The sequence below is a fragment of the Camelus bactrianus genome, chromosome 16 (genome assembly GCF_048773025.1).
Source record: "Camelus bactrianus isolate YW-2024 breed Bactrian camel chromosome 16, ASM4877302v1, whole genome shotgun sequence".
NCBI classification, from domain to species: domain Eukaryota; kingdom Metazoa; phylum Chordata; class Mammalia; order Artiodactyla; family Camelidae; genus Camelus; species Camelus bactrianus.
Window position 1 is genome coordinate 59,861,850 of NC_133554.1, and position 24,248 is coordinate 59,886,097.

Below are 24,248 nucleotides of genomic sequence, written 5' to 3' on the forward strand. Positions count from 1 at the left end.
GGAAGTCGGTGTCCCCTCCCCCGGTGGACTTGCGGTTCCTCTTTCTGGCTTAGGCCGAGATGGGGACCACGAGACGGGCCCACCTCTTGAGCAGAATCTCTGGGGCTGAGTGGGGCTCCAGGTCCACCCTTCCTGAGGTGGAGGATGGACGGAAAGCCCACCACCATGTTGTGCTGCAGCCACTGCGCAGCCCCTCTCCCGCGCTCCATTTTGCAGCCTGTGTTTCCGCTGGATAAAGGTGTGGGGGCTGAGCAGGGAGCCTCAGGCAGCGGCTATGCCTGCATCCCAGGGTGTCGGGTGGTCAGGGTGTTCCCGGCGTGGGGCTGTCACCATGGAGGGGCGGGGCTGCGGGACACCGCGGCTACCCACGTGTACGCCTCTGAAGACCGGAGCCGCGCCGTTATCACTCTCAGGTGACCAATGTTTCGTGGCGCTACGACCGCCCCAACGTCTCCTCACTGGAAAGTGCGGCTGTCTGCGGCCCGGAGGCGCCCCGCGCGCCTGCAGACGGCTGTGCAGAAAGACTCCCGGCCACCCGACTGCGGGCACGCGCGGACACAGCGCGCGTGAGCCGGCGAGGCTGCGAGGCTGCGAGGCCGGCCTGGGGTCTGGCCCTCGGCTCCGCCCACGGCATGTGCCGCCCCTCACCCCGCCCCACGCCGGGCCCCGCCCCGACTCCGCGCGGCCTATTTTGGCGGCCGGCGCGCTCCGTAGCGGGGCCCGCGCGCAAGGTCGGAGGTCGCGGGGCGGGGCCAGCGTCGTCACCGCCGCCTCTGCCTCAGCCGTCTTGTGCATCCCGCATCCCACGCCCCGCAACCCGCGCTCGGGCCGACCCGGCTGCGAGCCCGTGAGCCTACCGGCCGCCGAGGATGGCCCTGAGTGAGGAGCCCGCCGCGGGGGCCCCGGAGGACCCGGCGGAGGACCGGGCGGAGGATGCGGCCGAGGACGCGGCTCTGGCCCGCGGCGCCGCCCTCGAGTCGTTCGGCGAGAGCGCGGAGACGCGCGAGCTGCTGGGCCGCCTGCGGACGGTGGTCGGCGAGCGCGCGGCCCGGGAGGGCGCCCTGGAGCGGTTCCGCGGTGCGCGCGCGTCAGAGGAGGAGGGGGTGGTCCTGGCAGGTGCCCCACGCGCGCCCGTGGGCCGGACCGCCGCCTCCCTGCGGCCGCACGCCTGAGGGGCTGAGGGCAGGGGCCTCCTTGCCCATCCGCGCACTGGGGGCAGCGAGGGTGCGGTGGGGTGGGGCGGACCTGCCTTGGGCGGCCCCACCTTCCAGTGCTCTTCCCCACCCGTCCTGGGTCCACAGCAAAGCGCAGTTTCTCCGAGACAGCTGCGTGCACGGGGCGGTGAGAGCAGGAGAGGCGAGAGCAGGCTGGAGCGGGCCGGGTTTGGCCAGCTCTGCAGTTGTGGGGCCCGCACCCAGGCCGTTAGCAGCAGACAGCAGCGTGGCTCGGCCAGGACCGCGCGTCTCCGCGGATTCGTGCCTCTCCGGGTAGCGCATCTTAACATTCTCCAAGTTTAGACAGACCCTTGTAGTTGTCTACAACGGGCCACTTCCAAACGATTCCTTAGGATCCCGTGGTTAGATAGCTACGTAGGGTTTTGTGATTCAGTAAAATCATCTTTATGGACCCTTTTAGTTAAAGGCAATTTTGCATAATGTTGTCTTCCTGGGTTTGTAATGACAACGCTGACTTGCAGAGGGGCAGTGCGGCCGGGTGAGTGGAAGGAGCATGCGCGTTGGCAACTTGTCTGGGTTTGAATCCTACCTCTGCCACTTGGGCAAGTTACTTGAAGGCGCTCAGTCTGTTTCTCTGGCTGTCATTTGGGGTTAGTGTGGCAACACCCTGGACACAGGACTGTCCTGAGAGGGAGGTGGATTCCAGGGCCCAGTGAAAGCCCCATTTCCCATTCTTGGGGGTGGTGAGATGCAGAGCTGTGTGGCACCAAGAACTGCCCAGGGCGCAGGCGGGTCTGATAGAAGTAGAAACCCGGCTGCCTGAGATGAAAGAGGCCGCGGTGTGAGGGGTCCGGAGGGCACACTGCTGGTGCGTGTGGCAGGGGGAGAGTGAAGAGAGTGGAAGGTGTGTGTTTAACGAAGGGAGAGTGCAGCATGGCGGTGGACGAGGGGCGGAGGACGGAAGGAGGGAGAACCGGAGAGCAAGGGACTGGGACAGCTGGCCCTGAGGAGATGGGTGGGGGGCTCACTCCAGCCCACCCCTGCTCTTGGGAGCTGCCCTGGAGGTCAGCACAGGAAAACTTGGGCTTCTGAGGCTCATGTGCACGCTTGCCTCAGTGATGTTAATTCTTACCTTGTTTATCTCTTCAGGAATCATGGACAAGTACCAGGAGCAGCCTCACCTGTTGGACCCGCACCTTGGTAAGAGCAGAGGCTGAGGATTTTGACTTTGATCATTCAGTTGCTGGTAATCCCAAAGTCTTGGAGTGTGGCGTACATGTGCATGCGTGTGCATGTGCACACGTGTGTGTTTGCCAGCAGAAGGGATCAGGATGCAGTGCCGGGCTTACTTGTTAGCAGGTCCTGGCTGATGAGTTTTAGCAGTCCCGTGGTAGTGGCGTGCGTCCCAGGTCATGCCAGGCTGCGGGCAGGTGTGTTTGAGTTACTTTTTTCCTTGCCGCTATTGAAAGAACACATCTTTTGCTTATCATGTGTATTTGATCTGTTTGCCTCTCGGCATGTTTTGTCACAGGAGCAAGTGCTTCAAGTGGCTCCCCGTTTAATGCTCACAGCATCTACGGAGTGTGTCTCTGTGGTCGTCTGCATTTCACAGATGGACACACTGAGGCTTGGGTTTCCTTAACTTTAATGTAGGATGGGGAAATTACTTGTTTGTTTTAATTGGCTCTTATTTTCTTTATTTTTGAATGATTTCTTAGGGTAGTTTTTTCTTTTCTATTTGCGATCCTTACACATGCTTCTGGCAGTGAACTTGGGAAATAGGAAGGTAGTGATAGTAACTTATGTTGAAGGGCAGTGTGAGGTGGGGGTTACACAGACCCCTGCGGCTAGACCGTCTAGATTTACTCTAGCTGTGCCGCCTGACCGCTCTGTGCCTGAGTCTCCTCGCCTGTGATACGAGCTGTCAGCGCCACCTGCCCTGTTGGGGCAGCCCCACTGGAGTCCGGGGGCTTGCCTCAGTGCGCACTCAGGTGTCTTTTAACAAGTAGGCTGTGCTGCGCGTGCTGGTTTTTCCTTTTCAAGTAACCAGTGGTTTTGTAGAAGGTGAGTGCTCTGAACCCTCAGCTGTCTGGGCAGCACAGGTGTGTTTTCTGCGTGGTTGGCAGCTTGGCTGAGCAGAAGTGGAAGGCGCAGTTCCGCTGTCCCCACTCTGGGAACGTCGTGTCCCAGGTCTGCATTTCTTTCTCAGACTTTTTTGCCTCTGAAAGTTTCTAGAACCTGATACTTTAGGCAGGTATAACTTGCTCTAGACCTTTTTTTCCCTTATACTGGGCGTTAGCTGGACAGTTTCAGGCTTAAGACTTGCATCTCTTGGCTCAGGGGACTTTGCTTCTGGTGTGTTTTTGATCATTTGTCTGCTTCTGCCTTCTCTTTTTGATGTGCCTGTGAATTGAATGTTGAGTTTTCTTAGCTTTTCCCTCATACTTCTGCTTTTGGATCTTTATTTTGCACATAGAAGATGTTTTTGAGTTTATTTTGACAATCGTTTTTACTTTCTAAGAGCTCTTGTCCTTGGTGCGCTCTGTTTCAAAGTTGTCTTACAGGTCAGGCTTTCCTCTTTGGGGAGCGTGTGCCTGGCTGCTGTGTCCGGTGGCCAGGGGAGGGTCCTGCTGTGGGCTTCCGAGCCCAGAATGCTCATTGCCTCTCTCCCTCCTTCCAGTCCCTGGTAACCATGGGTCTGTCTCCATGGATTTGGGTATTCTAAGCATTTTGTGCAGTGGATTCAGACAACATGTGGTCTTTTGTAACTGGCGTCTTTAACTTAGCATAATATTTTCAAGGTTCACTGTGTAATGAAATACTTCACTACTTTTTCAATTTCTTTTGGGTTTTCTAAGAAGGTAAATAATTACATAGTTTTAAAAAAATATGTATTTGATGTTTTTATCCATGGTTATACATTTTCATTCTTCCTTTAAAATTTTTAAAAAGGGTAACGCTGTAAGATATAATTTACATACAGTAAAATGCACCCATTTTGAGTATACAGTTCAAGCTTTGACAAATGTTGGCACCCTCAGTGCTGTTAAGGGCAGAGCATTCTCTTCGCCCCCCCAGAAGTGGCCTCCTGTCCCTTTGCAGTCCTCCTGACCTGGCCCCGGGCACCACTGTCCCACTTGCTCTCTGGCCTCTTCAATTCAAATCCTGTTTCTGAGACTCATCTCTGTGGTCACTCACGTATCAGCAGTCTCTTCCTTTCCTGCCGAACTGCACTTTGTTTATCCTTTCTCCTGTTGGTGGAGATTTGGGTTGTTCCAGCTTTGGGCTGTTAGGGACACTGCTGTCACCATTTGCAGACAATTCTTTGGGTGGACGAGTTTGCATTTCTGTGTAAGAGTGGAATTGCTGGGTGTGCAGCAAATGTGGGTTTTCTGGTGAACTGCCACGCTGTTTCCATAAAGGTTGTACATTTTACATTTGCAGCAAATCCATGAGAATTCAGTTGCCCTGAGTCCCAGCAGCATTTAGTCTTGTCCGTTTTTCTGATTCTAGTCGTTAACTGGTGTCTCAGTGTACTTTTACTCTGTTTCCTAGGTGCACCTTGCAACCTTTTCCGTGTATTAAGACTTACCGCCCAGAACGTGGTCTGTTTTGTGGAGAGTTCTGTTTGCACTTGAGTATCTTTCTGCTGTTGGCTGGAGTGCTCTGTAAATGTCATTTAAAAAATAAGGCGGTTATTGGTGTGTTACTTGGGTCTTTTATATCCTTACTCATCTTTTTCACATGTTCTATCAATTCCTGAGAGAGGAGTATTGAAATCTTCAGCAGTAATTATGGATTTGTCTGTTTCTCCTTTCAGTTCTCTCAGTGTTTGCTTTGTTTATCTTGAAGTCCTGTAGTTTCGTCTGTGCACTGAGAGGACGGTTAAATCTTCTCGGAGAACTGACCCTTATGTCATTATGAAACGTCATCTTTATCTCTGTAGGAGTCCTTGTTCTGAAGTCTGTCTGACCTGAGGCTGGTGTGGTCTCCCCAGCTTTCTCGAGGTTAGTGATTGCTTGGTAAATCTTTTTCCTTCCTTTTACTTTTAACCAGCTGTGTCTTTATCTTTGTAGTGCATTTCATGTAGGGAGAATGCAGTTGGGTGTTCCTATTTCTAAAATCCACTCTGACAGTTACTGCCTTTTACCTGTGGTGTGAGGTCCTGTGGTGTAGCTGTCTGTTTCCTCGCTCTCTGCTTACTCGTTTCCCCATCTGTTTTTGTTTTTTTTTTTACTCTTTGCCTACTTTCTTTTGTGTAAACTTAACGTCTGTTGGTGTTTAATTTCGTCTCCACTGTTAGTTCATTAGCTGTTCCTTTGCTTTGTATTTTTAGCGATTGCTCTGGGGTGTGGCATGCCTCCTCAGCTTACCACGGCCCACCTCAGTGATTCTATGCCATCTTGGGTATAGATAAGGACCTCACGGGCGGAGTCTCTCATTCTCTCTTCTGTTCTTTGTCACATACCTTTGTTCTGTGTATGTGATAAACCTTTACACTATATTGTCATGGTTTTTATTTTGAACATTCAAGTTTTTTTCTCCGAAGAAATTAATAATGAGAAAGTCCTTAATATTTATTTGTGTACTTACTATTTCCACCTTTATGCTTTGCTTTCTAGAGACTGTAGTTTCTGTCTGATATCATTTACTTCCTGCTTGAAGAACTTACTTCAACATTTCCTCTGGTGTAGATTTACTGGTGATGAATTCTTTCAGCTTTTGTTTGACAGTTTGCTTCACTTTCATTTTTGAAAGATGTATTGCTGGCTGTGGAACTCTAGGTTGACAGCGTTTTCTTTCCTCGTTTTGGAAGACACGGCTGGTTGGCTCTGGCGAGAAGTCTGCCTTTGCTCGCCTCTGTTCCTCTGGGTGAAGTGTGCTTTTTTCTCTGGTTGCTTTTAGAATTTTCTGTTTATTGCTGGTTTTCAACAACTTGATTATGACATGCTGTGGTGTGGGTTTTTTCTGTTTTTCCTGTTTGGAGTTTGTTGGACCTTTTGGGTTGAGGGATTTATAGACTTTTATCAGATCTGGGGAAATTGTGGCTCTTCCTCCATGAGTGATCGTCTCTGCCCTTGCCTGCCCGACTCCAGGCACCCCTCTGCTGGTATGCGTGGCACCCGGCAGGGGCACTGCGGCTGCTTGGTTGTTTACATCTTCTCTCCCCTTAGTCTGGAAGTTTTTATTGCTGTCTTCAGGCTCTCTGATCCTTTCTTCTGCAGTCTAATCTGCTGTTGATCCCATTTAATTTGTCATTTTATTTTATTATTTTTAATTTTTGGGGCAGGTAATTAGGTTTACTTATTTTTTAATGGAGGGACTGGGGACTGAACCTAGGACCTCGTGCGCACTGAGCATGTGCTCTACCACTGAGCTACACCTGCCCCCACTAAATTGTCGTTTTAGGTCTTATTTATTCCAGCTCTTAAAATTCTGTTTTTTAAGTAGCTGCTGTTTCTTTCCTCATGTTGATTATGTTGTCTTTTACTACCTTAAGGATGTTTTATAGTATTTGTAGTGTCTAAAGTTCATGTCTACTAATTCTATTGTCTTTGTAATTTCTGGTTATTTCTGTTGACTGATTTTCCTGTTAGGGGTCACAGTAGTTTTAGACAGTCACATGTTTAGTAATTTTTTAGTGGATGACGGACGCTATGATTGTTATCTTGTTGGGTGTTCTAAAGCTTTCTGTCTTTGAAGAGTGAAGGCGTTTTCAGGCAGTTTAGTTAACTGTCCATCAGGTGCCTCCTTTGCATCCTGCTTAAGCTTTGTTAGGCAGGTATAGCTTCTTCTCTAGTTTTTCTCTAATTTAACCTTACTACTAAGGAAAGACTTTACTGGAATGCCTGCTGGTTGCTCTGGGTGCTCAACAAGGACTCTGGCCTGATGGGATTCGAACGTCAGCCCTGTGTGAGCTGTGGGAACTCAGCCGGAGTGCTTCCGGGCAGTTGTTCGTACCCAGCCTTGGGGTATAGCCACTACCTGTGAAGGTCCAGCCAGACTCGAGGGGCCTCTGCAGACTCCTGGAGCTGGTCCTCTGCTTAGCTTCCTCTGGCTCACTGTCCTGCAGATTTCAGCCGACTCAGCCTCCTCAAAGCCCAGTCTCTGCTCTGCTTGGGTCCCCCTCTGTACTGGGTTGTAACAGTTACTTTCCGGTGGGCACCTGGGCGGCTGTAGGTTCCAGCTGGTTGGTTCCTGTGCACTGCCTGCTGCCCAGTGTCTGAAAATACTTGTGTCCGGTTCTCTAATTGTTGGCGGGAGGGCAGTTCCTTATCAGTCATTCCTTAGTAGCTGGGAGTGTGGAAATCCCTTTTCCTCCTCATTTTACATCGGTAAGAATCAGGTTGCTGCTAAATTGTAGCAATTGTAGCAGGTATCTTCCTTAGAGCATGGTATTAGTTACTGATTTGAGATAGAATAATTTTAAAAATTAAGAATGTTCTCCCTACGTTTCAAAAGCAGGAATGAAGTATTAACCCTAATGCCCTTTTAGAAAGTGCTAAGATGAAAATTTTTTTTCTTTTGCTCTATTGATACTTGGATTATATAGACTTACTAACATTGAACCATTCTTACATTTCTAATAGTCCTTTTTTCTTTTGGCATTTTGTTTTGTATCATATTGGTGTTTAATTTAATAGTAAATATTTTGTGTATGCTTTTCCTTAGAGTGGATGCTGAACTTGTTATTGGAGTTGGTGCAAGATAAGACGTCTCCCGCTGACCTTGTACATCTGGCTTTTAAATTTCTTTACATTATCACCAAGGTAGTATTTACATAGCACTTTGTAGTTGAGAGAACACTTTCTTAAAACACTTGTTCCAGAAGTTGCCTTCTGAAATGCTACCTCTCAGGAAGGCTGGTTCTCACATGCCAGCTGTGGGTTCCCCTATCCCGATCTCACCGTGTGTGGGGGATCGGGTGTTAGTGGTCTGGTTGTGCCTTTGGCTGCAGCCGTGCTTTGCCGCGTTGTTTCCAGCACCCTGCCTTTGGTGGGCGAGGTGCCAGCGAGCTGGAAATGGGGGGTCCATGCACGTCCATGTGTGTATGTGTATATGCCTGACTGAGGAAGAGCACAAAGTTGGAAGGAAGTGGAGGTGCATACCACTGAGTAGGGTCTTGTTCAGCGCAGACTCTGAGGGAGTGGGTCTGGGGTGGGGCCTGGTGGTCTGCAGTCTTATAAGCTCCAGGTGCTGCCTGTGTGCTGGCCTGTATACTTACTCACGGGAGAGACTCGGCCACCTCGGGGTGGGTGGTGGGTCTGTGGGGCGGCAGGTTGCTGGCCATGGTGCCTGCGGTGTGGGTGGGGACGGGCCGTTTGCACGCTTCTTGCCCTCAGTTGGTCGAGTGCAGGGTCCCTCCTGAAGGCATACTGCTGGTGCATTTCACAGAAGCCTTAACGAATTTGGGAAGCTTTCGGTTCCCAAGGACTTAATCCTCAGAATTAAGATAGAAGCAAAACTTGTGAGTTCGTGATAAATCTCTATTTCTGCTGAAGCACACCCAAGATCTGTTGGTCACACTGGGACCAAACACGCGCACGACATGATTCAAGAAGCAGAGGTAGCTCTCCTGCCGTTTAGTCTCACGAAGTTGTGTCCTTGTAGCGGGACATCGTTCTTTTGCTCATTGGGCGGCCCACGTGGTGATTTTTGATATTAGAGAAAATAATTTGCTCCTTTCTGTATCTTCTAATTATGTAATAATTCAGTGTCTTTTTTTATTTGATAGGTTCGAGGATATAAAACGTTTCTTCGCTTATTTCCCCACGAAGTAGCGGATGTACAGCGTGTCTTAGACATGTTCATGCATCAGAACCTCAAAGACCACGAGGTGAGTGCCCCCCGGCCTCTTCATTCCCAGCCCCTGCTCTGTTCCTGTCTGCCTGCGCCTGCCTCCTCCTTCAGATTTATCTTGTGCTGTTTTGTGTCACGTTCCTTTGGCTTTCCTCTTTTTACCTAGTGACTTTATTTTCTTTTAAAGATGACCTTTATAAAGAAACCACATACGTACATATAGTGTAGTGACAACTGTATCACCGTCCAAATTCCATAAATTTTAAATTGAACTGTGTTGGAGTCCCCAAGACCACCCCAGGTCCGACAGTCCACGAGGACCACCCAGGGCTCGGCATGTGCTTGCCCTGCGGCAGGTTCATTACAGCCAAGTCCACAGAGAGAGACACGAGGGGTGAAGGTGGAGGGAACCAGGGTCAAGCTTCCAGACTCTCCTCCCAGTTGGGTCACCCAGGGCACCTGTAATTCCTGAGGACTGAGTTGTGAAGGTGTGTGAGGTGTTGTCCGCCAGGGGCAGTCATGGGGTCAGCACCCAGGATGTCGCCGGAGGTGGGTGGTGTGGGCACTCTGCTGGCTTGTGCTGACCCAGACTCCTGTCTGGGAGGAAGGCAGGTCTCAATGTGAGCACGTGGTTCACGCTGACAGTCCTTAGTTAGGGAGCCTTCCCGAAATCCAGGCTCACAGAGGCTGGCCAGTGGCCAGCCTGGCAGTCCGGCGAGGCGTGGAACACTTCAGGTGCCGGAGGCGCTCGGGGGCATGGGGTGTGGCCGCACCTATGCCCGTGCCCTGGCATCCGGGGTGGTGGGGTGGGGGGCGGCGGGACCCAGGGGCGGCCGCCTCGGGAGTCATATCGCTCTGGCCTCTAGACCTGGGAGACCCGCTACGTGCTCTTACTGTGGCTCTCGGTGACCTGCCTGATCCCTTTCGACTTTTCACTCCTGGACGGGGACCTCCTCACTCGGCCCGGGCAAGCGCGAGTGTCCACGATGGACCGTATCCTGCAGGTGGCGCAGGTAGGTGTGGCTGCGCGGGTGCTGGCAGCGGGGGTCCGCATCTTCTCCTGCTGGCCTGCCTTTGGGGCTTTACTAGGTCCACTTTTGACATCTAATCTGCCTTCAGCTGTGGCTGCTCTTCTCAGTGAGGTGAAATTTCAGTTTGTCACTTACCATGAGGTTGTGATGCCTCCTATGGGGTCAGGATGAGTGACTTCAGCCTCATTTCTTTGTAGACGATGCAGATACTCTGATAATAGTGTAGAAGAGGTTTCGGGGGCAATGGTAAGAGACAAAAATGTCCATTTACAACTTAACTTTTAACATTGTGTGAATAACACATGTTGATTGTAGGAAAATTAGAAAATGAAGAGAAGCAAGACAAATGCCAAGCTGAAATTTCTCACGTATCAGTGCCAGGAGAGCATTTGCGTTTGTCAGACTTCTCCTGCTGCAGGTGCTGTGCGCACGGACGCAGATTGTTTTAGTAGTCACCTCCGCTGCGGAGGGCACCGCCCCAGACTTGGGCTGTCGGCACGGCACACGCTTATCTGCCGTCTCCCAGTCCCTTGGATCAGGAGCCTGGGTGTGGCTTTGCCGGGCCCTCTGCCTCGGGGTCTCCGAGGCTGCAGGCAGAGCTCCTGGGCCACCCACCTGCAGCTCTCGAGGGTGCTGGCCCCTGGCCTCCAAGCTTGGCGGTCTGTTTCCTTGTGGGCCCACAACGTGCAGCTCATTCTGTGAAGCCGCAGGGGCAGGGTCTGTCGCAGAGTGCAGGTCCCAGTAGTGTGTGACCTCAGTGCAGAAGTGATGCCCCAGCACCGTCAAATTCCCTTGGTTAGCAGTCACCGTGGGCACCGTGGGCGGCGGGGGCAGCGTCTGCCGGCCACTTACACTGCGTTAACGCCTGGGATCCCACTTGACGAGGTATTAACTGCTTCACCCTCGTTTTGCTGAGGAGGCGACAGGCATGAGAGTATCCTCGCTTGCCCGCTTCCCCGTGCGTGGTGGATCCAGATTTGAACCCAGGGCTCTGGCTCCCGGCTTGTCCTCATGGCGCTCCTCGTGGCCCGGGGCCCCGGTGTCCTGCGGCTCTGGGGTTGCTTTCCCCTCAGCAGGCTCTTGGGAATGTCTTGCTGTGTCGAGAGTGGACGCTCCCGGGAGTCTTGAGGGGAAAGGTGCTCCCCGATCTCGTTGTTTCTAGATCCTCTCTTCTGGATGGCGGTTTGCTTCTAGTGGTTATCCTCTGTGTCCTCGGCTCCTAGGGGGTTTGCCTGGGGAGAGGCAGTGCGTTCTTAAAGTTTTGTCCTCCCGAAGAAAGATCTTCTAAGTGTATCGCTTGGAGAGAAGTTAGTTACTGAGAGTGGAGACGAGGCAGGCTTCCCGAGAACCCAGTCCTCTCACGTGTGAGCGGGGTCTCCAGCTGTTCGGCGCGCAGAGTGCTCACGGGGCCCACGCATGTTCTGTGGGCTCTGGGTGACATGTACTTGCTTCCTTTTTCTGCTGGTTTTGCAAACGTGTTTCACAAGTGTGAGCACACGCCACGTGCAGACTGGACACTTCCCTGAGGTGGTGCAGCGGTGGCAGCTGCAGCCCCGAGCGCAGGTGTGTGAGTAGTTTGTGCAGCTTTGGAATTTGGCCTCTGCTTGTGGGCATGGGCTGGCGGGAGCTGCTGAGTGTGGGGCCGGCACTGAGTTGGCCCGAGGCTCGCATCGTGTGTGTCATGGTGTCTGTCCTCTTTCCCTCCTTGTAGTCCTACCTGGTGGTCAGCGACAAGGCCCGGGATGCTGCTGCCGTCCTCGTGTCCAGGTGAGTGCTCTCCGAGCGGGCCTGTCTTCTGTGTTAGCTGTGTGTCTTTGTTGTCAGGGAGGATGCTGGGATGCCTGGTCTGGGGAGGTCCTTGCTGTCCCGAGTAACCCATTGCCCTCCATGGGGGACCAGCAGCACTGCTGGGGTGCAGAAGACCCCTGAACCTATGTGACGGCTGGCGCTGCTGGTCTGGGGCTCAGGGGAGTCACGTGAGGCTGGGCTGGGAGCTCACGGGCCCATCAAAGGGGCATAGGTTTAGAACAGCTGTGGCACTTTCACCAGACCTTGCCTCTGGGGTGGTGGCAGGTGGAAGAGCCTTTGAAAGTCACTTAGAAAGCAGTCCACACTGCGATTTGTGGAGATCGCGGGCTGTGAGTGTGTCTTGTGACTTGGGCTGAAAATCCCCAGGCGTTCCATGTTACCTAGAGCAGCCGTGCCCCACACAGGCCCAGATGGTCTTACTGAGGAGCTGGGAAGGAAGCCCTGGCAGCAGGCCTGGCGTCTCCACAAAAGCGTCAAAAGACGCACATGACTGCATGGACTTGTTTCATGAAATGGGAGAGCACAAGAAAGCAGTTCTTCTGAATCTTTCGATGACGTGATTTATTATTTCTTTTTTTAAATTTCTATTTTTTATTGATGTATAGTTGATTTACAGTGTTTCAGGTGCACAGTGAGGTGATCCTGTTATGCATATGTATATATTCTCTTTCAGACTGTTTTCTTTTACAGTTTATTACAAGATACTGAATGTAATTCCTTCTGCTGCTAGTGGGTCCTTGTTTATCTGTTTTGTGTGTAGTAGTGTGTTTCTTGTGTGACGTGATTTAAAATCTGTGTGTAGTGTAGATGAATTAAAAAGTTTGGCTCCCCCCCATTCGTGAAAGTTGGCTGTGAAGACCTTAGGATGTTCGGGCTGGGAAATGAGCAGCACTTGGCTCCGGGCCACCTTGTCAGCTGTGCAGCCACGACCTTCTTGCCCGAGGCGGGAAGGGAAGTGCCGGGTGTAGAGGGCAGCTGGGGACCTTGGACGATGCATTTGTGAAGCTGCTTGCCCACCAAGGGCAGAACTGGTTGCGAGGAATGGTATTAGGAGCTGGAGAGGGGCCTGAGCCCGCCTGGATGCTCCACCTGGAGGAGAAGCCCGCCTGCAGAGGAGCGAAGTAGGTGGGCTTCCTGACTGCGAAAGTCACCATGTGAGTTTTGGAAAATAGAAGGTACAAAAGAAAACATACTGTCGTCCCCTGAGATGTAACTGCCCTGTCCTTGGTCCCCCTGCCCGTGGGCGTGTCCGCCAGTGGCCCATGTCCATCCGTGGCATGTGGGGTGTCGGTGGATTTGTTCCAGTGTCGATGGGCTGACCCTGAGCTTCAGGCGGTCAGGCTTCCGAGCGTGGTTACGGAGTGATGTGTTCTTCCTCCCGCCCACCGCCGTGTGTCAGTGAGATGAACACCACAAGCCCCCTGTGTGACCCTTGTGCGGCTCTGGTTGACTCCTCTTTCCCTCCCAGTTTCTTGAGACATGGTTGGCGCACAGCTCCATGTGCGCCCAGGGTGCGCGGCTTGGAGATGTCACTCATGGGCCTTATGATGTGGTCGTCACAGCAAGCTCAGTGAGCGTCCATCATCTCAGGCAGACACGGAATTAAAGATGTGGGGAACGTTTTCCTCCTTGTGACGAGAGTCCAGGATTCACTCCCTTAACGACTTCGGTGCATTTTGTGCAGCAGTATCAGTTCTGTTCCTCGAGTTGTGTGCACACCCCTGTACCTTTAACGGGAAATTTGTGCCTTTGTGGCTGCCTTCCCCAGCTCCCCCCCCACCCCCGCCTCTGGTGACCCCGAGTCTCATTTCTTTCTGTGTGGTTTTGACTTCTGATTGGTTCTTAGGGACAAGTTCCTAGAAGTGGAATGAGCGTTCTCAGCACTTTAAATGCAGTTACTGGAAGGCTGAACTAGCGAGAGTCGCCCTGAGAGTCGCCCTTTCCCACGTTTACCAACATGCAGGCGTCTTACAAGTGTTCTCTAAGTTTCTTAAAGGGAAAGTAACGTCTTTATCTTCTGTTTTCTTTTTATTGTCTATTATTGTTAGCTGCAGTGCTGAGGGCTTGGTCAGGCTCTCTGAGCTTGACTGGAGTCCCGTGCCTGTGGGCAGTGGAAGTGAGCCCCTGACCCCTCTCCCTGCTGTGTCCTCCAGAGCTGGCCTGGCCTGGCCTGTTCTGTCCGTGCTGGTGGGACGCACGCGCCACCTGCTGGTCAGACGAGCAAGGCTGAGCCTGAGTGCAGCGCTGTGGCCGGCGTGCCCGGCTCCGGGAGCCCGTGTCCTCAGTTCTGGCAGGGGTGGGCACTGAGGGGCAGGCCCCTCTGCCTGTCTGTCTCTCGCAGTCGGGCCCTTGCCTACGGGGTGCCTGCTTCTGGTGCCGCACGCTTTCCGCTGCCAGCTCTGAATGCTCCTTTACAGTGTGTCGTCTGGAACTGTGCCTGCCCCTTTTCTTCAGCGGAACCTCTAAACATTGCTGCGTTTTCTGTAACTTTGATGTTATGTTGATGCCAAGACACTTAGCTAGGCTGTTACTGTACAGAAACTCTCCAAGGGAAAATAAGCCTTTACTCCTACTGGTTGCATTAATTTTAAAAAGCAGACCTTTTTATCTATTTGTGAAGTCAAGGTGTGTTCCATGTAGAAAAGCTGGACATTTTCTAATGTAGAGAATTAGGAAAACCCTGCGCATTTGTATTTAGCCACACAATGTGAGAGTTGTGGTCTTTTTTCCCCGTCCTGTCACTACTGAATTTGCGCAGCACGGTCTCAGTCAGCAGCCTGCTTTTCCACTGAGTTGCACGTTACTGTTGATTAAGTAGCTCCTGATTTTCCGGTGTCTGAGTTACTCTGGTCGCTTCCTCACGTTGGCCCTCTTACGGTGCAGCTTTGGGCGTACACCTGTTTTGGTCTTTGGGATTGTTTGTCTTAGGCCCAGGGAGGTGGGCTCCCTGAGTCGCAGGACACAAGGTTGTTGGTGAGCCTGTGCGCCAGTTACCAGGTGACTCTTGGGGGCGGGTTCTCGGGCTCTGCCGCGTGGGCGGCCTCGCGGACAGCCTGCTGCCCCAGTGGGATCGCGTGTCGTTTTGCTGTCGCTGGTAGTTGGTGTGCGTTTCTCTGGTGGCTGGAGAGTCTTCACACGTCAGTGCCACTCCAGGCACCGTGTGTCCCGCTGCGCGACCTGACTGTGCCATCCACGGGCTTGTGGTGCCTTTTCTCCTCGAGGGTGAGCTTTCTCCGCATGAAGGGCATCAGTTGCGGTGGGGACGATGGTTCCGCCCCGTGGTTAGTGGCCTTTTACTTTATCCTTTGGAGTAAAGTTCTAACTTAAATATAAAAATACTGTTTTTTCCTTTTTATTTATTTAGGTTTATCCTGTTAGGAAATTTGAGAAGTAATCTTTTATATTTTCTACCTTTTTATTGTTTAACAGAATTATTAATCCATTTGGGCTTTTTTTGGTGTAAGGTGTAGAGCAGACTTTCCCCCTTACAGATTACTATAGTCTGTCCCTGCTTTGTGGATATCTCACTTTTCCATTATTTATTTTAAAAACACACACAGGAAGTTCTTACGCCTGGTAGGTTTTGCCATGGCCCCTGTGCTGTTTCAGCCTCAGGCCAGGTACCGTGTGGTGACAGTGCCGACAAGGCTCGGAGCAGCCACCTGTCCCTCCGGCGTCATGCCCTCTGTCCATCTGCGGGTCTGGTCCTGTCGTTAAGGTTTTGTGGATCGTTCTGGCTGGGCTTCCCTCCCTGAGACAAGGACGGTGGTTCTCTGAAACACCGCATGTGTTAGCCGAGCTCCACGTTTAAAGTCGATGTGAAGTCTGCAGTGTGGTGTTTCCCACAAGAGGGGGCAGCATTGGGCCTATGGGAGGTGTCGTTTCTGTGAGTCTGTGTGTTACATCTGTGGGGTAGTTTCCTTTTTTGCTTGTCTGTGCTTTTGGACCTCTGCTATGAACGTGATATTCCCTTTTTTTAATGAGAAAAATAAAATATAAAATAACCAACTTGCTTAAGTCTTTCAAAGGAGCCTTAGGTTTTTACTGTACTTTGGAAACTCAGCTTGTGTGACTGTGTCCAGGAGTGGAGGTCGGCCTGGCTGCTCGGGGAGGTGCAGCGCAGAGGCAGGGGTGCGCCCCCAGTGTCTGAGTCCCAGCCGGACTGCCCCCAGCCCTGTGGGCCGCCTCTGGGCTGGGTCGGAGGTCAGGCTGCGGATGAGGCTGCTGTGGGCGTGGCCCTCATCCCGCAGGGCCCCCCGGAGTCGGGGGTTTAAACGGGGTCAGGGAAGCTGCCTTGGGTCTGTCCCCATTTCTCCCCTCTTGATATCACTGGAGGCGCAGGTTCTGCACAAGGTCCTGGGCCTCTTCCCATGCCCCGAAGCACAGCTTCCTGGGGAGGGCGTGTGAGTTTGCCTTTGTAACCAGCGTCTCAAAGTGGGAAACCCCTGGTGGCAGCGTCTCCAGGTGTGTGTGTGGGTTGGGGGGGACCGTGTGTGCTCGGGTGAGGGGGACCACGTGCCAGCCCTGCTTTCCCCACCTGCAGGCCTCCTCTCAGCTGGGTGGGGGGTGTGGGCAGCACCATCCTGAAGGAAGAGGGCCGAGTGCCAGTGGGGGGCTTCTGGTCCATCTGCAGGGGCAGAGAATGGTGCGGCCCACCCTTCTGTGCTCTGTGGGGGCAGCTGGGGGAGGAGAGGTCCTCACCGGTCAGGACGCTGTCCCTGTGCCTCCTGCCCTCCCCTTGCTTAGCTGTTCCCTTCTTGTTATTTGCCTGCTTCGTGTTTCTGCCCCCAGCCGCCAGCTCCTGGGGAGGGCGGGGGCTCGGTCAAGGTAGAGCCAGGCCTGGCATGGGCCGAGGGGGTGAGGAGTGCAGGGGCCCTGCTCTGCTGTGGGCCTGGAGGGTGGCCGCTCAGACCCATGCCCAGGAGTGGGGCACCAGCCAGCTCTCGGGGCGCAGAGCTGAGTGGACCCACGGGGCAGGGGCTGTGCCGGGCAGAGAGGGTGAGGAATGGAGCCCTGTAGCAGGTGCGGGGAGGGGCGGCACGGGGTGTGGGTTCCCGAGGCAAAGGGATCCGGGGTTGGAGATGGGAAGGGGAGCCTGTGGTGTCAGGGCCTCGGCGCCAGTGGGTGCGTGGGAGGTGGGGGTTGGGGGCGTGGGGCCCGGACCTCAGTCATGGTGGGAATCGCACCTGAGGGCCAGAATCTACGGGTTGGAGCGTGCCGGATGGAGCCGTAGAGGGAAGGGGGCTGTGGCAGAGCCGTCACCTGCCTGTTTGTGTCCTTCTGGCAGGTTTGTCACTCGGCCTGACGTCAAGCAGAAGAAGATGGCCGGTTTCCTGGACTGGAGCCTGTGCACCTTGGCCAACTCCTCCTTCCAGACCATCGAGGGGGTCATTGCCATGGACGGGACGCTGCAGGCCCTGGTGAGCACTGCTGCAGTGGGGCTGTGGGCTTGGCGGGGAAGCTCCGAGTACCTTGATTTCATTCTCAAGTGGTTGAAGCACAGAGCGGTGTCATCCCTGAACAGATGGGAAATGCGACCGCACCTCGTGCCCCAGGGTCGGCCTTGCCTTGTCGGAGGGGCCTTCCGCCTGGGGAGGGCTGGGCTGAGCGGCCTTGCGTGTCGCCGCCAGAGGGCAGCAGTGCCCGTGGAGTCCAAGCCGCTGGGGCGGGAGCGTGGCCTCCTCAGGTTTCCTGCTGCTTAATCATGTCACAGAGAGAAGTGAAAGAAGGCAGGTGATTTGAACTTTGGTTTTGATCAGATACTCGGGGTGTTTGTAACCCCTGATCTGAGCGCAGACCCTGCCCCTGCCCGAGGGTGCTGGGTGGTGCCGCCTGCTCTGCTTGTGTGGAGTTCAAGTTCTGCAGGAAGGGGGCCCCTATGCAGCCCTGGGGTCAGCCCCCTCCCTCGGGCCCTGTCCCCCTGCTCTGTTGTTGCTGTGGGTGAGACCCTGCTTGTCCCTGGAGCTGGGGAGCCCAGGGCCCACTTTGAGGAGAGCAGGGGTTTCGGGCTGTGTTTAAACAGGGGCTTCTGGGCTGTGACTTGGGGCGATGTCGTCTTCCTGGGTGTCGCCTCCTCTGCTCTCCTTGGCGGGTGTCAGAGGCATGAGGGCGCAGGGACAGTGGGGCCCCGGGTGTTGGAGGAGCAGAGAGGACCCCCCGCCCTGCTCTGCACCTAGGATGTCCTCAGACTCACGGTGCCATTGCCCCTTCATTGTCACTTATGTGATGAGACTCTCGGAATGCTTTAAAGGCACCTGGGAGATGCACCATTTCCTGAGTCCCTGTGGTCTGCTGAGGTAATCCGTGTTTTCACGTGTCCTTCCGTGCTGTGAGTAAACATGGTGTGTCATACAGGGGCCTTAAAAGAGATGGAGGTGTGATGCACGTTGTAATTCACCCTTTAAAGCATATAAACTCTGTGATTGTTTTGTATGTGCACAGGGTTGTTCGGCCATCCCCACTAATTCCCAAGCATTCTCCTCACTCCTGAAGGGAAGCCCACACGCATTAGCGGGCCCTCCCCATCCCTCCCCTGCCACCCCCAGCCCCTGGAACCCTAGACTTGCTTACTCTGGACGTTTCATCCGAGTGGATTCATGTAACAGGGGACCTTCCTTCAGCGTGGTGTTGTCACGCTGCCTCCACGTGGTGGCCTGTGTCTGTGCCCCGTCCTTCCTCTGGTCGGTGCTCTGTTGTGTGGGTGTCTTGCTTTTTCTGAACAACGCTGATCTGAACCTTTGTAAGGTTTTGTTTGAGCGTGTATTTTCAGTTTCCTTGCCGCAGTAGTAGTAATAGTTTTTTTTTAAATAACTGAGAAAGTTTAACACTAATTTGAACATTTCTGGCGTTTCTGAGGTCTGTGGGCTTTTTCCTGGCTGCACACCTTTCACACTGACGGACACAGGTATCGGCTTGTGTTGGCACAACCTCTGCCTGCGGGCACTCTCCGCCACTGCCTATGTGGGCGGTGCTTAAGGAGGACATGCCTGCTGTGAGGGGCTCTGTGTGGGGTGAGGCTGGCAGGAGGTGCTGAGTGTGGAGCTGGGGCCGGGGAGCTGGTCACCAGGCCGTCACTGTGGGTCTTAGCAGGGGGGCCGTTTATGTTGCAGGTGATCCTGGTAAGGGATGGGTGGATGGGCTGAGATGGTTTATTTGAACGGTTGAGTGTGAGTGGATTCCTAGTGTTTGCATGAGTCACTTGGAGAAGTCCCAGGTCAGGGAGAAGCCAGGGCTTGAGGATCGTGGCCGAGCCTGTAGGTCCCCTTCCCTGCAGGGAAGCCCCGCCCTAAATTGCTGTCGCGGCAGTGGTCCGGCTCTGGGCCTCCTCGTCCTGCTCAGGACTCTGTGTCCTGGATGGGCACCTGGGTCTCCTGCAGCCCCTGGCCTGGCAGCCACCCCTCCAGAGGCCAAGGCTGCGTTCGACTGGGGCCTGAGCTGCAGGTGCCTCCCTCCACCCTGGGGCGGTGACCACCACTGCGCTCTCAGGCCACCAGCCAGAGCACCCATGGCCACCTCGTCCCGGCTCAAGTGCTGGCGCACCAGTGCGGTCTCAGCTTGAGAAGGTCCTGGGTCTGCTTTCTGTCCAGTTCTGCCCCGGCCGGGCCCATGGACCTTTTTTTTTTTTAAAACAAAAAACCAAAAAACAGCTTTGATCCTCTTGCTGCTGGTCGCCAGCTTGTTCAAGGCCTGCCAACCACTCCGCCGGCAGGAGCTGGGGCTGTTACTAGGACGCCTCCACGCCCCACACTCGGAGGAGAGAGCGTCTCTCTTTTCCTCCTGAGGAACAGAAGGATTTTCCCAAAGGCTTAGTGAAGCCAGGCCCTGCACCCCTGTACGCTTGTCACCCAGAGGAGGGGCCCCGCGGGGCTGGTGCCCGCTGGCTGCCGCGCTCAGAGCTGCCCAGGGAGATGGACTCTCAGCAGGAGTATCACCGATGCTGCTGCTGAGATCCCTGCTGGCGAGGCCAGCCCGGCCCTGCTTCCTGAGCCCGTGGGAGCCTGGTGTCTGCTGGGAAAACCCGGGGTCCTTCTGGGATCCTTCCCTTCTCTTGAGGGGGAGAAATTTGGTGTAACTGCCGCCGCCGCTGCCGAGCGGGCGTGGCCTTGCCAGGAGCTCCTCAGACCTGAACGGCGGGCCGGGCGTCCGCCCTGCGTGATGAAACCTGCCCGCGCCGTGTGTGCTCCAGGGTTTCCTCTCCTCCTTTGATGCACTTGGCTTCGTTTTATCCACCTGTTCATCAGTGTGGGCTAGGCGAAACAGGTGGACTCGTAACAAGCACCATCGAAACTGGGGCTCGGTTTTCGCTTGCCTGGAAGCGTGCTTCTCTTGCAGCGGTGGCTTTTAGCTCTGTGCTTGGCCACTCCTTTCACTGGAGGCCCCTTCGCTGTGACGCTTGAGACACCCTTTGGTTTAGTCCCCTTTTCATAAGCATTAGGATTGATGCAAATTTAGGAAATTCAAGGAAGGGAAACACAGAATTAAAAGTTGAGGCTGGTCGTCACTTGAGCTTGCTGCTCTCTGCTCCGGCTCCTCAGTCGGTGCCCCGTGGTGGCTGGGGGTGGGTGCGGGCGCGGGCGGGTGGTGCCGGCCGCTGGGGTTGCATCTCCCTCCACAGTGAGGGTCCTGCCCATCTCACCAGGGGTGAACAGTGCAGACACATTGACAGACAGGGAAAGGGAGACCGCCGGGCCCACGGTCGCCCAGCCTGAGCCACATGTGGGGATGGAGGAGCCTCCTGCCCAGGTGGGGGCGGCTGTTGAGCAGGCCCCATGCACCCCAGACGCGTGACTCTGCCCCGGGGGGTGATGGCCCTTTGGGCCCCTCCTGAGCCTGGGCCCTCGTCCTGGCAGTGCCCGTGATCCCGGGCACGTGGCGCCCTCCCTGCGCAGTCTGTCGAAGGGAAGTAGCAGGTCTCTGACCTCGGAGGACGTGTGATGTGACGTGAGGCCGTCTTTGACGGGGAGGGCGCTTGCTTGTCCAGGTCATTCCAGGTGGCTTTGATTCCTGTTCTCTGCGGGTTCTTTGTGGTTTCATTAAGGTTGTGTGGCCAGAGGACAGATTATCCAAATTGGGCTTTTCGGTGGCAGCGCTTGCCTGGGGCAGGCTGTGGGTGGGAGAAGCACAGGAGCAGCACTTGAATACGTGCGTTTTCGGTGGGGGGGGGGCCTCTTTCACGTTCTCTCCTACGGTTCAGGTGAAAGGCGCCTTCAGTTCCCCCAAGGGCTCGGGTAGACATGGAGCGGCCAGCTTACACTGTCTCACGTGACTCAGCATTTTCTGGGCAGCAGGCACAGAGTCCTGTTGGAACATGCACGGTGTGTGGCTCACCTCAGTCCACTGGCGGCCTGGTTTGTACACCTGCTGCGTGGAGAGGTGACGTGTCCCCCTGGACAGGTGTGCGCTCGCAGGTAGCCCAGCCCAGGCCCACGCTTGCGGGGGAAGGGGCCTAGTGGGTCACAGGCGCCCTTGCCTTTGGAGGAGAGACAGAGCCGTGCTCCTGGCCAGTGTCCCTACACCGCAGCGTGCTGGCCCCCACCCCCCGCTGGGCACCCTCCCTACGTGCAGGGGTCCCTCGGGCTCTCCGTGCCCGATTCCCCGTGACCTCCGCTTCTGCTTCCCGTGCACGGTCCCAGGGCCCTGGGTCTGGGCACCTGTTGTGCTTGCTCCAGGCTCCGCAGGTGGTGGCTGCCACCCCCAGCCCCCGGCCTGCCTGGCGAGACCCAGCAGCAGAGGAGGCTGCCCGGCGGCGCTGCCTGGGCTCTCGCTGGTCAAGTCAACTCGTAGGGTGGTGGCTCCAGGCATCTCCCAGGCCCAGCTGTCCTTTCCGGATTTGGTGCTCACTGGGTCAGGCAGGCTGCCCCTGGTGGCCTGTCCTCTGCCCTGTCTGGGGTCCTCGCCTAGAGCATGGTCAGCCACCTGCTCTCTCTGTCCTCCCTCTGCTTGGGCCCCGCCTGGTCTGTGGCTGGTCTGCTTGACGGCAGTGGTGCCACCTCTGTGTCCCTCAGCTGCAGCCATGCTGTCTCCACCACCTTTGGAGAACTAGGGGCAGCGCCAGAGGGTAGGCAGCGCAGGCCCCAGGAGAGGGGTGGGCACCGAGCTCAGCCGCCTCTTCTCCGTGGTTCCCACCCGTCAGTGCCTTGCCATGGGTGTTCTGGATCCCGCGCTCCTTTGCACTGCCCGGGCTACCGGCCCGGTCCAGGCTTCTTGGCGGCCTCAGCTCTATGCTGTCTGGTCCTGGGTGAGGCCCGCTGGCTCCTCCTCCCTTCTCTCTGTGTCTCCTCCTGTCTCACCTCCACATGAGCCCCTGCTCCACACGTGCAGGAGAATCTTGGAGGCAGACCGACACCAGCCACCATCGGGCCTCCAAGTGCTTGTCAGGACCGCTTAATTCAGGAGCAGTAACTCTTCAGAAAAAGATGGCTTCTCAGTCTACTTGCCTAACATAGGCACAGAGGATGCAAGAGGCAGGGTTCCTGCCACGAGGGCTGAGCGAGGATCAGGCGGACCTAAGCCCTGCGCAGTCCCCAGGGCAGAGCTGACTGATGAGGGGCGGCTGTGACCTACAGGGGAACGTCTGAGTGGAGCCGGTGGGGCGTGGGGAGGGGCCTTGGGAGGGGTGCTCTAAATGGGAGCATCTCAGTGCGGTTTGCTGTTTGGGTGTGGATTCCTCTGTGGGCTGTTTAGACCACTTGAAGGAGCTGGGTGAATGCTCAGGTGGTAGGGTAGGTACGTCGTGAGCAGGTTGGTCTGAAGACAGGAAGTCCCACCTGTCTGGTGTCCCCTGGGCTCTTCCCTGTGCACCTCCTTCCTCCTCCTCATCTCACAGCTGGGGTGGGAAGCAGGGCGGCCCGCCCCTCCCGTGGAGCTGTGTGCAGTGGGGTTGCACTGTGAGGTGAGACATGTGGCAGGGCAGTAACCCTTCACATGACTGTTGAGCACTTAAACGTTTCTTTGTGAAGTTAATTTTTAGTTACATATTTGTATACTTAAAATTTTTCATTATTTACTTGACATACACTTACTTTATCAGGATTGTATTTTTTCATTCTGGGTCCTTGTTGATTCTAATCAGCTGCTTATGCCGGCCATCCAAAACTCAACTTCAGCATCAAATTTCTCCGCATGGGAAATTGTTTTGTTTTCCCCTTAATGTATGCAGCCCTGAGGAACTAAACCGGGCACACACTTGAGACAAGAGAATAGTGGGGCTGTGTGACGGGGGCCACGATGCTCGTGCTCACCGGCTGGCGGGGGACTCTGGGCACCTGGTGCGGGCCCCCTTCTCCCGGGGCCTGGGGTGGGGCTGCTGGTCTTGGTCTTGGCCTTGACTCGGTGGTGCCTCCAGGGGACCTCAGACCAGCATCTCCTGCTGGGCAGCCTGTGATTCACCGGAGAACGTGCCCCGGGGAGGGAGGCTGGTTGCGGTGGCAGGAGAGCAGGCCTGGGCGGGGAAGGCGTGGTGCTTCAGAGTGGTTACGGGGAAACTGGAGCAACAGGAACAGGCCCGGCGGCCTCTCTTCTCAGCTGTGCGTGCTGTTTGTCGGCGTCTCTGCGGCGTGGCTGCCAGTGTGACGTGTGTGTGCTTCCAGCCAGCTCCTGTTTGATGCCCCCATGGAAAGGGGTGCACCCTGCTTGGGTGCTGGCTGAGGACCCTCCCAGCTATCAGAGGTCAGGGCGTTTCCTCCGGTTGCTGAGGGTCGCTGACCTCTGTGCCCGCCAGGTTGGAAACCACGTGCTCTGGGGAGGGCAGTTTTTTAAGGTGGCCCTGTTCTATGTAAAAAGTCAGACCAACAAACAAAAACAAAGCCCTTGCCTTCAGTGTTTTTTGTTCCTTTTCATGCTTTTTGCCCTTCGGAGTCTGTTCACAGGAGAGTCTCCCTTCATGTGTGCAGAGAGCCCACTGGGAAATCCTGGGGGATTTAAGGCCCGGAAAAGTGTTGGGATAAAAAACTTGCCTTGAACTCATGAAAAATGGAGTGTGGGTCCCCCTTGGTCCAGACATTCTGGCTGCCTGGCCTCGGGGCTGGTCCCCTGCGTGGGCTGGGATTCGGGGCCTGTCACACGCCGCCCGTGTCTGGTGGGGCCATGTCAGTGTTGTCCTGGGAAGTCCTCCCCATCCTGTTCTTTTCTCCTACTTGGACTTTGGAAGGAATTTGGCAAATGACGGGTGTTACTACTGAGAGCATTTTTGACATTTTCTCTTGCTTTAGGTTCTCATTATTTGTTAGTGAATGAGACCAGGCGCCGCCTCTCCCCTTCCGTGCTGTTGACCCCGTGGCCTCCCCCGGCTGGCCACCTGCCCTGCTCCAGGTCCCTCCTCAGCTTCCCGGACGTTGACAGTGTCCTCCTCTGAGTGTCCCCCTCATTGTGTCCTCCACATGCTGCTGTGTGCTGTCTGTCCCAGGAGGACGGGGTGCCTGGGCACCGAAGCACC

The 24,248-nt window shown here is 55.1% G+C and overlaps 1 protein-coding gene across 7 annotated transcripts in view; it reads left to right on the forward strand.

Annotated features, from left to right (window-relative positions):
* Positions 1-734: 734 nt before the first annotated feature.
* The window catches only part of TBCD (tubulin folding cofactor D), a 134,603-nt gene continuing 111,089 nt past the window's right edge, over positions 735-24,248 (forward strand). For 5 of the 7 annotated variants that reach the window (XR_012499708.1, XR_012499709.1, XR_012499710.1 and 2 more), the window contains exons 1-7: positions 735-1,077; positions 2,325-2,375; positions 7,848-7,945; positions 8,911-9,012; positions 9,842-9,988; positions 11,718-11,773; positions 17,103-17,235. Coding sequence is in view for 4 of the 7 variants with exons in the window: in XM_074344083.1 (XP_074200184.1) it covers positions 870-1,077; positions 2,325-2,375; positions 7,848-7,945; positions 8,911-9,012; positions 9,842-9,988; positions 11,718-11,773; positions 17,103-17,235 (795 nt within the window). In the remaining 3 variants the exon portion in view is untranslated. Of the gene's footprint in view, positions 1,078-1,315; positions 1,488-2,324; positions 2,376-5,147; positions 5,183-7,847; positions 7,946-8,910; positions 9,013-9,841; positions 9,989-11,717; positions 11,774-17,102; positions 17,236-24,248 lie in introns of those variants that run through there. The other 2 variants (XM_074344085.1, XM_074344086.1) reach the window with 2 other exon arrangements.